Source organism: Aythya ferina (assembly GCF_964211825.1).
Source record: "Aythya ferina genome assembly, chromosome: 3".
Lineage (NCBI taxonomy): Eukaryota > Metazoa > Chordata > Aves > Anseriformes > Anatidae > Aythya > Aythya ferina.
Window position 1 is genome coordinate 11,025,065 of NC_140298.1, and position 13,153 is coordinate 11,038,217.

Sequence of the window (13,153 nt, forward strand, 5' to 3'; positions counted from 1 at the left end):
AACGGGTGTCAAAGGCTTGCCAGATTTTGCTCCTGGAAAGCTAGGAGGGCAAAACGTGCTGCTCTCATCTCCAGTTAGCTACAGCCAGGGTACACACAGCTTCTCACCTCATGTTAACATTCACAGTGGCCTACTGTGCATAAACTGGCCAATTCTTCTCTAACTCCTTCACCCCATCCCTCTCCAGAGTGGCGATACACGGGGTTTAGTCCTCTTTCATCCTTGGAGATGTCCCTCTCCACCTTGCTCCCAGCTGCTGCTGTTCTCCAGGTGCTCACACTTCAGAGCCCTTTTAAGCCTAGCTCTTGTAATTTGGAGACCCCTGAGCTCTTGGTGGCAAGAGGGAGGGCTCTGTGCACAGCCACTGAAAACCTCTTAGCTGCTTCCCCCTGCCTTCAGGTCTCACTCATGTTTTCTTCCTTTTCAGCCCATTTCTTTCCAACATTCCCCATCACCTATTATCACTGTGAAATTAGGCAGAAGTTGTCCCCTTGACTTTCAGGGAAGAGTCTGCAATATTCGGGGAATTGCATTTCCTTGCAGCAAAATATGGAAGAAGCCCAGCAGTAAATCCTCAGCGGAAGATCCTCTCAATCCCAGCCTCTAAAACTGGCAGATGCTGAACAGCCTTTTTGTACTCTAACAGAAGAGTCCATCATCCCAAAGGAGCTGTCAAGCCAAGCAGCATTGTGGACACCAAACAAAAACAGCTTTAATGAGAGCTTTGTTCCTGGGTAAACTATGGAGCGCGTTATTGTTTGCCTGAAATTATGTGTCCTAATAGAAAGATGCATAGATCTCTTCTGGTCCTTGAAGCCTCTGAAGATCCTATTGTTTTTTAGCTCTTAAAAACAAAATGTGTATTAAGGAAACAACTGCTGACATTGAGCTATCCCAGTAGTAGGTGGCTGAAAAGAAAATGCAGCCATGTGATGTGAGGAAGAAGAGCAATGAGCAGTTTGTGTATTTTTTCTACGGCCACAGGAGGAACTCGGCATCCCTCACAGCCTCCCCGTGCTGCAGCTGGGGAACTGAGATAGTCTGTGCCCCAGGAAGCCTTGCTGCCAAAGAGACAGAGAGGATGTAGCCATAAAAGCTACGTAAACACGAGGGAGCATGTGAAACAACACAAAGAATGTGGCTGAGCAGACACCTACGTGCCCCACTACTCATATCAACAGCAAGGGAAGACAGGAATTATTAACCAGTGGAAAAAAAAAAAAATCAATGTAAAATTTTGTTCTACACGGTTCATATGGAAAGAAGAAGGAAAAAAAATTCCCCTCTTCAAATATTCTGCTGATGAAAGAAAATATGAGATAGGAATACCATCTTGGTTCCTGTAACCCAGCTTCTATGGCTGTGATATTTATACTACTCGTTACCCAAAAATCATACTCTTCCTTTCCAAACTTAGTTCTCATCTATCCGTAACTGATGTAGTTAGACCAATACTGAAACTGAGCTAACAACACTGAGATGGTATTTTTTGTTTTTATTACTATCTGGTCCCTTCTTCCCTAGAGACAGGAGGACGTCTTCTGCAATTATAGAAGCTGAGATCTCGTTTAATTTCAAAAACTGAAGGAAGTTGTGGGAAAGTAATAGGAGAAATAACATTTACATCATAACCACTGGCAAAACCAGACACCAGTGACAAATTCAGAATATTTTTTGTGATATTACATCAATCTGGAACCTGCTAAGTGAGAAAAAAAAAGACAGAAAACTGAAAAATAACCTCACATTTCAAATCGACTAAAGGTGCATTTTTATCTGTTGAGGAAGCATGATGACTTTTTAAAAAGAATTTTAAAAGTGCTCCACGTCTGAGCCTATGTCTAATGGATATGGTTGCCCCCGATCTGTGCTTGGTTGGCAAGAAGTTCCTCCAATGTTATTCACTGAAGATGAATAAGAGGAATCTTACCCACCTTCCATTTACCCCTGCTTAAATGTATAACTTCACACTCTGCAAGCAAACACACGTGCCTAAGTACACACTGTTACAGCCTTTCATGTTGAAATTGGTTGCAGCAGCACAAGGCTGCACAGGCATGTATTGCCTGAGGATATAATGGCATGAGAAAAGAAAAGTGCTCTTTTGGGGTCACATGGCTCTTCTGCAGTCATTCCCACGCACCCGTGTCAGATCGGGTGAGCGCAGATCTGGGCTAATGCGATCTTACAGGCACGGGCAGAGCCCGAGCAGATGGGGCTGCCTTCTTCCCCAGTTAAACTGCTCGCTGCGGGATAAAGGCTTGACTTTTCCCCTGCTCGGCTCTTGTGCCATCGAAGTCACCTGCCACCCTGCCTCCAGGACTGGTGAAAGTTCAGCCCGTGAGCCCAAAGCAGGGTTTGAAAACACAGCATTCTGCATCGCCTGCTCACACGCCATGCATGGAGAGGAGAAGGTGATGAGGACAGAGCTTCCTGCACTCGGGATTCGCTTCAGAGCAGAAACTGCCTTCCACACAGATTGGTGGAACTGGTGGGCAAGCCCCACCTGAGCCCTTCCACAGCAACATTACAAAGGTCTTGCCCTAGCGAGACATAAATCATACTGAAAATACAGTAATATGCCTGATAATCATTTCAGACATTCAGAGCAAACCTGAGAAATACAAAATAACTCTGAAAGTCAGTTCCAGGCTCAGTCCCGTCTCCCCAAAATCCCACAAAAGCACACGGGACATTTCATTTGGAGTGAGGTGAAATGCTGTAGGGTGAGATGTTTGGTCTGTTTTGTAGCATGCTGTCTGTAAGGCAAATTTAATTACTGCTGGATCTGTAACATGTTGGCTCTGGCCAGTAATGAAGATGTTTGATTTTCTGATTGCTACTTAACTCCAAGGCTACAGAAAATTATTTGGAAATACGAGGCAGAGGGATTAATCGAAATTTAGATCAGGTGGGTCTGGGTCTCAGAAAGCATGTCTTAAAAATAAGGTATCAAGTGTAAGCTTAGTTGAGTCCAACTCTCTTATCCATCATAGCTTTGTTTTGTGACTGTGACGAACTCATCAGGCTTGTGTGTCTAAGTTCCAGACAAAGAGAAGTATCTTGTTTCTTTCCTGTGAGTGCTGGAAGGGATTAAAGACCGTGAGGCAGTCAAATACTATAGCTACCATGGGTGTGTATAAAAACCTAAGAAGTGACCTTACCTTTTCCACCGTGACATTTCCAGAGGTAGTATTTCTGAGCACTGTCTTGTACTCTGTTACATACTGCAGGTAAGGAAAAAGAAAAAAAAAACAGTTTATGCTGAGCAGATCACCAAGACGACTCTATCAGCCAGTATTCCACAAAAACAAGGCTACTGTCAGGAACTTTCTCTGGAGACCACACTGTGGAGAAAATGAGCCTGCCTTGTGCTGGAAGAGGGGAGCAGCACATGCAGCTCCTTCCCTATGTGGGAACAGAGAGGTGCTATGGGACAACTGAGCTCCCCGATTTGGGTAGCAGCAGAGGAATTCCCCTCTCCTCTACCCTGCTCTTGCTCATGCACCACACGTTTGCACTGGCTCCTGTGGAAGGCAAGTGGTGCTTGCACTGTTTCACCTGTAGAAAATGGTAAGACAGACATTACAATTGTCGGTAAAGCACCTGAAATCAAGGCCAACAGTTTACTTTGATAAAGAAGCTAGACACCTCACAAGAGCAGGGCGCTTCTTTGGGTCTTATTTCTTCAGATAAAGTTTTTGTGCTTGCCAATTACCTGTGACAATGGCAGCACAGAGGCAAGGAGGACCTTAGTTCATCCCTGAACATACAGAGCCCTGCAAAATCGCACCGTTTGCCATGGAATTCGTATGTCTGATTATATCAGGTGCTTTTAGAAATTCCACCTACTGCAAGTTATATGACTTCTTTCTGGCTTTTTGTTGTTGTTGCTGTTGTTTGGTTTGTTTTTAAATAACAGCAGTCACTTGGTCTGTCTGCAGTGTAATTCATGTCTAAAATATGCACGTATCTTACCGTTCGGAAAGCCGCAGCAACGAGATTTGCAGGAAACAGGTTTCTGTAAAATACAAGCAAGAAAATGAAATATTTCTTTTAGAACTTCCAAAATAATTGCGTCAAGATGTTTTACTCTCAGAAATCAAATTCCTTTTGCAAAGGCAAGCACAGTGGCATTAGCGAGGAACATACGACAGCAGAAAGTCTGGCAGCATGGAGCAGATGCTTCTCCAGAGATGCGACATCTCCACACCCCCTCCTTTTGCTCAGCCAGAAAGCCCCTGCTTGCACCCACAGCTGACCATTTGGGTCGGATATCAGAGGCAATCAGACCCGACGCTAGTTAAACACGCCAGCCAGTGGCTACGCAAACCGGCTGCAGCAACAGCTTACGGCCTCCAGGGCTCGGCAGGTTTTTAACATTACTCATCTGATTACAGTTTGCCCACAGCACGAACACGAAGGACAATCCAATCAGCACAATCCACCTCAGCGAGCAGCTTAAGCCTTCAGCACAACAAGGGCGGCTCTCCCGAACGCGAAGCTGAGGCAGAACAATGCCGCGGGCCGGAGCTGTCTGCGAGCGCTGGCGCGGTTAAACGGCACGGATGGAAGTCGTGACAAAGGACAAAAAAGCTGCAACACCCGAATTCACGGTGCCTTCACCCAGAAATGCAGATCGAGCAGCAGGTCTGTGCAGAGAGGATAGCGTGTGAGGAGACGAACGCCCGCATCGGGCACTCGGTGCATCCGTGAAGCAACACGGCCAGGCAAAATGATTAACTGGGGCATGTGCGGAAGAAGTTGCTTTTTGTTGCATTTCAGAGTTCACCGGTTGTTTTTAATGCCACGCTTCCTTTCTTCCCATACGCTGGGTAAAGAGCATGAGCTCCCTGAGCCAAGCAGCAGCCTTTTTTTGCTGTGTCAGAAAGCAAAACGGGCAGAGAAGCTGCTCCTCGCCAGGCAGACAGGACCCTAGCTGCTGAGGGCAGGGAGGCGAGGGGGATGAACTGGAAACACTGCTGGCTAAACGCAGCACAGGGGTCGGGAATTCTCATGGCAAGGAAACAAAAGACCTTACCCAGAACCCATTAATTGTGGCAAAAAGAATTGGGGTAGCTTCTCCCCATCCTTTGCTCCTCGCACTGCATGGAAATGGGCTCAAAGCAAGCCACTTTTCTCTTCTATCTCTGCCCTGTTATCCCCCCAGTTTTGCCGCAGTTGTCCTGGCAAACACACTTTCACATCAGGGTTTTGGTTGCGATCATCCCACGGAAGCCCAAATCCAAACCACAGCAAGGAACAGAGCAGCAGAGTCAAATCTTCGAAAGCAAGAGGGAGAGGAGCTCAGGAAAGGTTAAGACACGGCACAGATAAGGCCGTCGGTCCTTTCCATTGCACAGCTGTCGCCCTGCCGCACGACGAAGGTTTTCCCACAGCCCTGGCAGCACCACGAATGCAATTTTTGATCCTTTGCCAATACAGCCGCCTGCCTGAAAGCAGGAGACAGCTCCAACCCTACAAAGATGCTTAAGAACTGGTCGTGTAGTACACACCGGGCTGCTAAAATGCAGAAATGCTTTAGCAGCTGTAACACTCGGGTACAGAGAAAGCTCCCCAAGTCAAAGCACACTTATTTCCATCTGGAGTAAAATGCCACATGTATGAATGGGCTGGCTCAGTGCGTGTTTTTAACCAGAAGGAAAAGGAAAACATGCTATTGGAAAAAACAGAGCACATCATTTCAATTTCTCATATCAGGGCGGTTACTTTCTTTTAAAAAAAAAAGAATTGACTGGATTTTGAAGAAGCAGAGAGATGAAAAAAGACGGAAAACGACACGAAAATCAAATTACTTTTTTTTTTTTTTTTTAAATCAGCTTTTCCATCCTGACAAAACCAAACCAAAGGAAGCAACCCCAAAGCCCCAACAATCTGGTTCTCCAGCGTGTAAATTCAGCCAAGGAACCCAAGCCTCCATAATTTACACAGTACGTCAGGCACGGGCCCCAGTAATTAAACACCAAGTTCACTACAAGCATGTACTTAGAGCACATACTTGGGTGATGTCAGTAGCCCTACTACACGAAGACAAGGGGCAGGTTCCTGCTTCAGAGGCAAAGCAGCGCGCTGAGCTATTCAAACACCAGCACACTGCAGTCGCTCTGCTTCATCCCTGCAGCACCGGTCCCTGGACCCGTTTCTGAGGACAGAGAAGAGTGTTTTTGACAGTCCACCCAGTGGTGAATTTGGCTCTCACTCAGTTCAGCAGCTCAGGAGGACCCGAAGGTTCCCTTGCATCACCTGTTTTGTTCCATCCAACTTTTAAGCACACCTGACTAATTCACAGCACATTAAAAAATGTTTTGCTCCTCTTTGTTTCAAAGCCTGGAGGTTAAGAAGAGCTCCGAGAGCTCGTAAAAAGCAATCCCCAAATACCCAGCTTATCGCAGAGACACCAGCTCTGCACAGCCCATGCTCATCCCTCACTAAGATCGGGCAGCACGCGAATTAAATTAAGCTTTAATTACGCGTGAGTCAGACCGCAGGTTTTCGGCTCCAGCACGTAAGATGTCTTTGTGCAAAAACACCACCCCAGCGCCTAAAAAACAGGGGCCAGGACGCCGGGAGCCTCAGGAAGAGACAAAAGCCTCCTCGTGGCCTGCCTGGGCACAGCTGTGCCCGCAGGCTTCGCTCAGCGTGCGTGGCGAAGCAAAGCTCACCGACTGCAGCGCAGCAGACCCGGGTCTGTACCAACGAGCTCGCGTCCCCAGGCAAGCACAAACACCCCTCCTGCCCGGGTGAAGCAGCGAACAGAAAAGCTGGCTAATTGGGCGTGCAAATTAAACGAGGGTGCCTGCCAGCTGGTGCTCCTGCACGGCCCGGATCTGCGGGTTTCTCGCTCAGGGTGCCCACACCAGACACGAATTGGGAGTTGAAGGAAATCAGCACGGCTCTGTCACGGGATTGCTGGTTACTGCTGCTCGTTTCTGTCCCCGTCCCTGCCACCGCCGTGCCCTTGCTGAAGAACGTGGCCGGCTTTCCACAGCGGGTTATCACAAGAGCGTGCCTGCAAGCAAACCCTGAGTCTGGGTGATAAGGAGCCTGGCGCAGGGCTGTGGGATCAGGCAGGCTGGAGCCCGTGATGCAAAGAGGTGAAACCTTCGTAGTGGTGGAGTATCTGATACAGAGAGACTCTGTGCTCTCCCAGAGCTGCAGGCGGACAAAAAGAACAAAAATCCACAGCTGTCAGGAGGAACAGCTGCACCTTGGGGCCGGAGAGGCAGCTGGGCTGAGCAAGGAAACCCCCACGTACCTGCACACCGCCTGCTGTGAGGAAGCACCAATCTCAAATTCTCTTAAAATAGGAACCAGATGCAGCGACAGCACCGGCAGCAGAAGTTTCGGGGTTTGCATACTTTCTGTTTGGCTACTGTAAAGAGTAGTAGTGCCTGTAAAAGCTAAAGAAAGATGTATTTTGCCATGCCAGAGCTCACACAAAGGGGAAGGGGGTTATCGGAGGTGAGGAAGCACAGTACATCCCAAGTGTGCAACTGCAGCTCCACAGCGGTGCTCTGGAGGCTGTAGCTCCCTCCCTTATGGATTTTGACATTATGGTCAAATTCCTCTCTCCTCCTTACCCTGTGTCTTTCCACCAGTGGGGTACGGCTGGCACAGGAACTCCTTTGCTGCATGTGTAAGGGATTATTATTAATCACTGTTTCTAAACGATCCTTTTGCTAGAGCTCTGCAAACTGCTTTGCTCTGGCAGCAAAACCATGAAGGGAAATCCAGGCAAGCAGAACAAAACCCTAAAATAACAAGCATTCCTCTTCTATGGCTTCTTACAAAAAGGTTCCACTTCTGAGGCCAAAAGCCTTGCTGTTGGAAAACATATTTTTCTGAGGACGCCTGGACCAAAGGGGTGAACGTTAGAAAAAAATATTCGGTGTTGTTATCTCCTGTTTTTCAATGAAGTCTTTTCAATGGTAAGACTCCACCGACAGCAACTTCACTGCCATCTGAAAGCCTGCCAGAACACAGCACAGTCTGGACTGCTCTAGTAGCTTTATTTTTCTTTCTGTCTCAGGATTTTCATTCACCATCACACAAGAATTTTTCTTGTCTGCGTTTTTGTAGGTGTGTGGATGCACAATGCATGTCTTGGATATCTACGTTATCAGTGAGTGCGTGCATCTGCTTTAACTCGCAGAAACTTGAAGATGTTATTTATTTATAGCAGATATTTGATACTTTTTTTGTCTTAATGGTCCAGTCTGTATTTACTTTGCCTGGGAAATAAAGCATAAGTGTGAGGAGTCAGCAGCAAAAGGGAACTAGTTCGGAGAGAAAGGCACACCAATGTTCAGAAGCTCTCTACAAACAATTTAAAAAGTATAGACAGTGCAGGCAGGTGAACAAAAATGCCAAGTGCTTACTACAAAACTCAGTCAGCAACCCCTACGCTTCAAGGGAGGATCCAGGCTGAGGCAATGACACAAGTGAAGTTGGACAAGTGCTCTGGAGCCCACCTTCTCCAAGGTCCATCCTGGCCCTCTGCTCTGCAGCTCAGCTGGCAAAACGCAGCCGCTGCCTTTCCCTGTGCTCAAACTCACGCCTGCCTTCCCTCCGGCTTCGACGGCGCTTGGAGGTAATCCACAGCCTTGCTCACAGCGCCGTGGGTACTCCCTTTGGCAGCCCAGCTGGTAACCTCTGGCAGGGAGACAGAAAGGAGCAATAAAATGTAAACGGCAGCAGGTTTGTCTGTCGGCCCGAGAAACCCTGACCTTACTGCTTGAGGCAAACACCTGGACCTCTGTTACCCTTCCTATAAAAAGCTAATGATGCCACCTCCTTCCCACTCACGACTGCTACAGCTAGGGCTGGATTGAAAGCAAAAACAGAATTCCCGTCCCAAAGCCAACGCCATGGTTTCAAAATATGTTTTCATCCCAAAATAGGGCAAAGAAAACCACCATCTGAGACCTTTTTTTTCCACTAAAAATGCTGTAAAATACTTTGTTGAAATGTTCTGTTTTGATGAGAGGGATTTTCTGCTCATGTCTTTTGTTTATAATTACACCAAAACATTGACCTCACGGAAACGAAATGTCAGGACCATCCGCCGTTGGAAATTTCGACCGAATCAATAAGTTCCCGTGAAACTGCTCGATGTTGTTGAATCAACAAATACACATCAGAGCCAACACAAAACTCTGACCTTATTGAAACATGCAGTCTTGACAATTGCCCATCGGAAGCGTTGACAAATCGATAGATTCTTGCAAAATGTTTGATCTTGCTGATTCCACCACCTTCCACTGAGCTACGAGTGGAGCGGGCCGTGTTAGTTGGCGGCTGCCGTCGCCTCCTCCTCACCACCCCACCTGTCTCTCCCTGGTCAGGCTCTCTCCTCATCTTCTGCTGCTCTGATGTTTGGCACAGCGGAGCTGATCTCCACGTCAGATGCTCTGGAGATGTTCACGAGGCCCATCTATAGCTGGGACCAGCAGCCTCTGGTTCACCAGTGAGTCACCATTCATTTATTTCTGAAGCCCAAGCAAGATAAATCTCTTTTCCAGAGGCCACGTCTGCATGCATAGATGTGTATTTATGTGGAAGCTTTAGATTGGGACACAGAAAACCATGACCAAGTATTAAGATGACCTCCAGACATCGCTGCGACGACGGAAAGCAGCGTCTTTGGTCATTAATTAATAAACTTCCCAAGCGCAGAAAGGATCTGCATCCTGGGAAAGGACACCCTGTGTCATCCCTGCAGAAGCCATGGTAAATATTTGACTCACAACCAGACTTCCTTAGGCCACGTGTCGCATGTTTTCAGTGCTACTGGGGGACTCAGCCTGGTTGCACCTCGTTTTCACATTTTATCTGAAAATGACTGAGCAGTAAAGCCTTGAGGGACACAGGGACTCTCGTAACACAACCGAAAAACGGAGTTCTCTTTTGTCTAATGGGAAGTTTCATGAACCAAAAACCAGAAAAGCTCAGAGCTGCAAGACCCACCCATGCTGAAGGCAATGGTTTCGGCCCTCCAGAGCTGAGGCCTCCTTAACTGAAGGCAAGGCTGGTCTCCTTCTGGAGCCTTCCACCACCACAGGGACCGAGACCAATGCTCAAACCAAAATTCTCACGTTTTCAAGAACAGTTTAAAAAAATAATAATTAAAAGGGAGAGGTAAGTATTATCTCCAGAGATTCACACAACTCACTCCATCCCCAGGCCTGTCAGGGATCTACGTTAAGACCAGGAGTTTTAGAGGACCATACAGTGATGGCTCTGTGTCCAAACTCCTCTTTTCCCAACTAAATTTCGCTGTCATGGCTCCAGCAACTGGACTGCCCAGCGTGGCCACCATAGCCCTTGCCTGGAGCTCCAAGAAAAAGTTGATTTCAAAGGGCACCACACGTGTGTTGGGGGAAAGCCCCTGGCACCTCACTTCCCAGAGGAAATCACTCTGCAATTGGCACGTTTTCCCCAGGTCTCGCCATAATGAGCATAACTTTGGAGTGAAGGTCTCAACCCCATCAGCATTATAGCTTGGAAGATGAACTCCCCACCTGCATTGACAGCCCAGAGCAAGAAGCAGCTTTCTGCTCCCAAGTTCACAGGCAATGTCCACAGTCTCAAGCTCACTGGAGCATCCTTCGGCTACATCCTACTCCTCACGGCATGGCGACACAGCAAAAAAAAACACCAGCTGCAGCAGCCACGCTAGGATGCACCCCAGGACAGCCACCACAACAGTCATCTGCTTCCCAGCACCTACTATCGTGCTGACTCCTTCTTTTGTGATTTTCCTTCACGCTGCTTTTATCAACTCCTTGTCACCTTCACAGCCAGGCCACCTACTCCTGCTGTCCTGTTATTACTCCTCAACACAGTCTGTCAAGAATTATCAGGGTTGGCCGTAAGAGGTTACAGATATGAAATATAGGATGGCCAGTGGGCCACTGGACTGGTCCATCCGGAGATGGAGGAGAAGCGGAAAAAAACATGGATTTCTAAATACAGATTTTCTCTTTAGAAACTCTTTTTTATCTTTGCTGTCACATCTGTTTACCCAGATACATCAAAAAGTCTCTCAGTTGAAGAACTGATCTCGAAAAGCAAGGATACAAATTAAGAGTCCTCCCCTCTGCTTTGCCATGACCAGGATACCTGCTAAGCACAGCTCCTCGGCCACCTGGCTGGTACCTTGTGGATCACCTCCCTTACACTTCTGTCTACATCTCGGTGAGCCCTGCCACCTCCAGGGCCCTCCATCTTCCAAAATCTCCACGAACTTCCACACCCCGTCCTCCATCACTTCCCATCACTCAGCTGCATCTGCCAGGGGAACCCCAGCGGCACTTCCCCGGCTTTACCTTATTCCACCACTTCCCTCGGACGCCCGTGGTACTTCCCCGTGACTGCCCTCGGGTACGAAAAAGTGACAAAAATCTGACCCAGGATAACAAGACCCATCAGTGCTTCGTGCCTTGGGTTTTTCACCGCAAGCCAGCAGAGCGCGAACGCTGCTGCAAGTCTGGGACTCAAGCACTTTGCCTGGATGCCTGCCCCATTTATGTAATTATTTCTCTTTTATTTAAAGAGCCGGGCAGATCTCGACAAGACGTGGGCTGTGAGGAGAAAGAAAAAAGGTTATGTCTGCAGCTCTTGCCCTTTCCGCCGGGTGCCAACATGCCCCGTGATGTGCTGGGTACCTCCTCGATGGCAGTACGGGGTTGTGTTTCCACACCTTTACCTGAGGGAGGTGAAGGTGCAACAAGAGGCAAGTTGGGATTCGCGTGAAGAGACCGAACAAAGGCTGGAGGGGGGGAAATATGAAAACACAAAAGAAAAAGGTGTGTGTGAGGGACGAGAAGGGCTCCAAGAGACAAGAGGCAGCGGGGCAGGAGAAGGTGCCCTGGGCAAAGACTCGCCACCCTCACAACCACCAGGCCAAAAAAAAAATGAGGAGAGCAGGCTGAGGGATGGAAAAAGGCTGAGGGAAGGAGTGCTGAGGGGTGGCAGGAGGCTGAGGGGAGGTGTGCTGAGGCAGCCAGCCCGCAGGAGGGAGGAGGAAGGAGGAAGGAGGGGGGTGCCCGAGCGGCAGCGTGCAACATCGCCGGGTCTGTCATCATCCTCCAGGGCTGGAGGGAGGGGGCAGGGAGGAAAGCATGGAGGGAGGCCCCACCTGACGAGGTCGAGGAAAGAGTCCACCGTCTTCTTGCTGGGGGGCGCAGCGCCCGGCAGCCCCAAGCCGGGCGTATTGAGGGCGGCAGCCCCGGCGCCGGGGCGGATGATGAAGCCGAGGGCGACGGCGAGGCCGGAGGCCAGCAGCGTGGTGCCTAAGAAGTAGGCGACGGCGATGCCCCCCAGGCGGCCGAGGGAGCGGGTGTCGAGGCTGGCGGCCCCCGACACCAGGCTGCAGACCACCAGCGGCAGGATGACCATGCGCAGCATGCGCAGCAGCAGCTCCCCGGGGAAGGCCAGGTAAGCCACCTGCGCCGGGCTCAGCGCCGCTCCCCGCACCGCGGCGCCCAGCGCCACGCCGGCCACCACCCCCGACACGGTCAGCACCACCAGCGCGTTGCGCCGCAGGAAGCCCCGGCAGCCCCTCAGCCTCCCTCCTCCTCCTCCTCCTCCTCCTCCTCCTGCTCCTGCTCCTGCTGCTCCGCCGCTTTCCTCGGCGCCCTCCGCATGGCCGTTGCCCGCTTTCTCCCCGCCGTCCCCCTTCTCCACGCCGCCCGCCGGCTCCATGCTGCTGGCTGCCCGCTCCACGCTCCCTCGCTGCCTGCCGGCCCGCTAGCTGCCCGCCTCCCGCTGCCCGCCCCGGAGGAGGGAGGGACCCGGTATCCGATGGGCGGTGCTGCCCCGGCGCGGCCTGGAGCGGAACGGGGCGGCTCCGAGCGACCCCGGCCCGCGCAGCCCCCGCCGGTTGCCGCCCGCCGCCGCCCGGCCCCTCAGCGCCATGGGCGGCCGAGGGGCGCGCACGGCCCCTCAGAGCCCCCCGGGCGGTGTCCCCGCGGCCCTCAGTGCCCCAACAGCTCTCGCATGGCCGCTCGGTGTCCCCCTTGGGGGCCCCGCAGGTCGCATGTGTCCCCTCAGTGTCCCCACTGCTCTCACAAGACCCCTTAATGTCCCCATTGTAATCACAGGTCCCTTCAGTGTTGCCCTGTGTCCCCAC

General features: G+C 50.3%; 1 protein-coding gene across 1 annotated transcript in view; it reads right to left on the minus strand.

The window, feature by feature from the left end:
* The window catches only part of SLC1A4 (solute carrier family 1 member 4), a 28,380-nt gene extending 15,633 nt beyond the window's left edge, over positions 1-12,747 (minus strand). Inside the window, exons 1-3 of the mRNA XM_084512743.1 lie at positions 12,161-12,747; positions 3,979-4,021; positions 3,165-3,227 (exon numbers count right to left, since the gene is read on the minus strand). Of these exons, the coding sequence (XP_084368869.1) occupies positions 3,165-3,227; positions 3,979-4,021; positions 12,161-12,726 (672 nt within the window). The 5' untranslated portion in view covers positions 12,727-12,747. The remainder of the gene's footprint in view (positions 1-3,164; positions 3,228-3,978; positions 4,022-12,160) is intronic.
* Between the last annotated feature and the right edge of the window lie 406 nt (positions 12,748-13,153).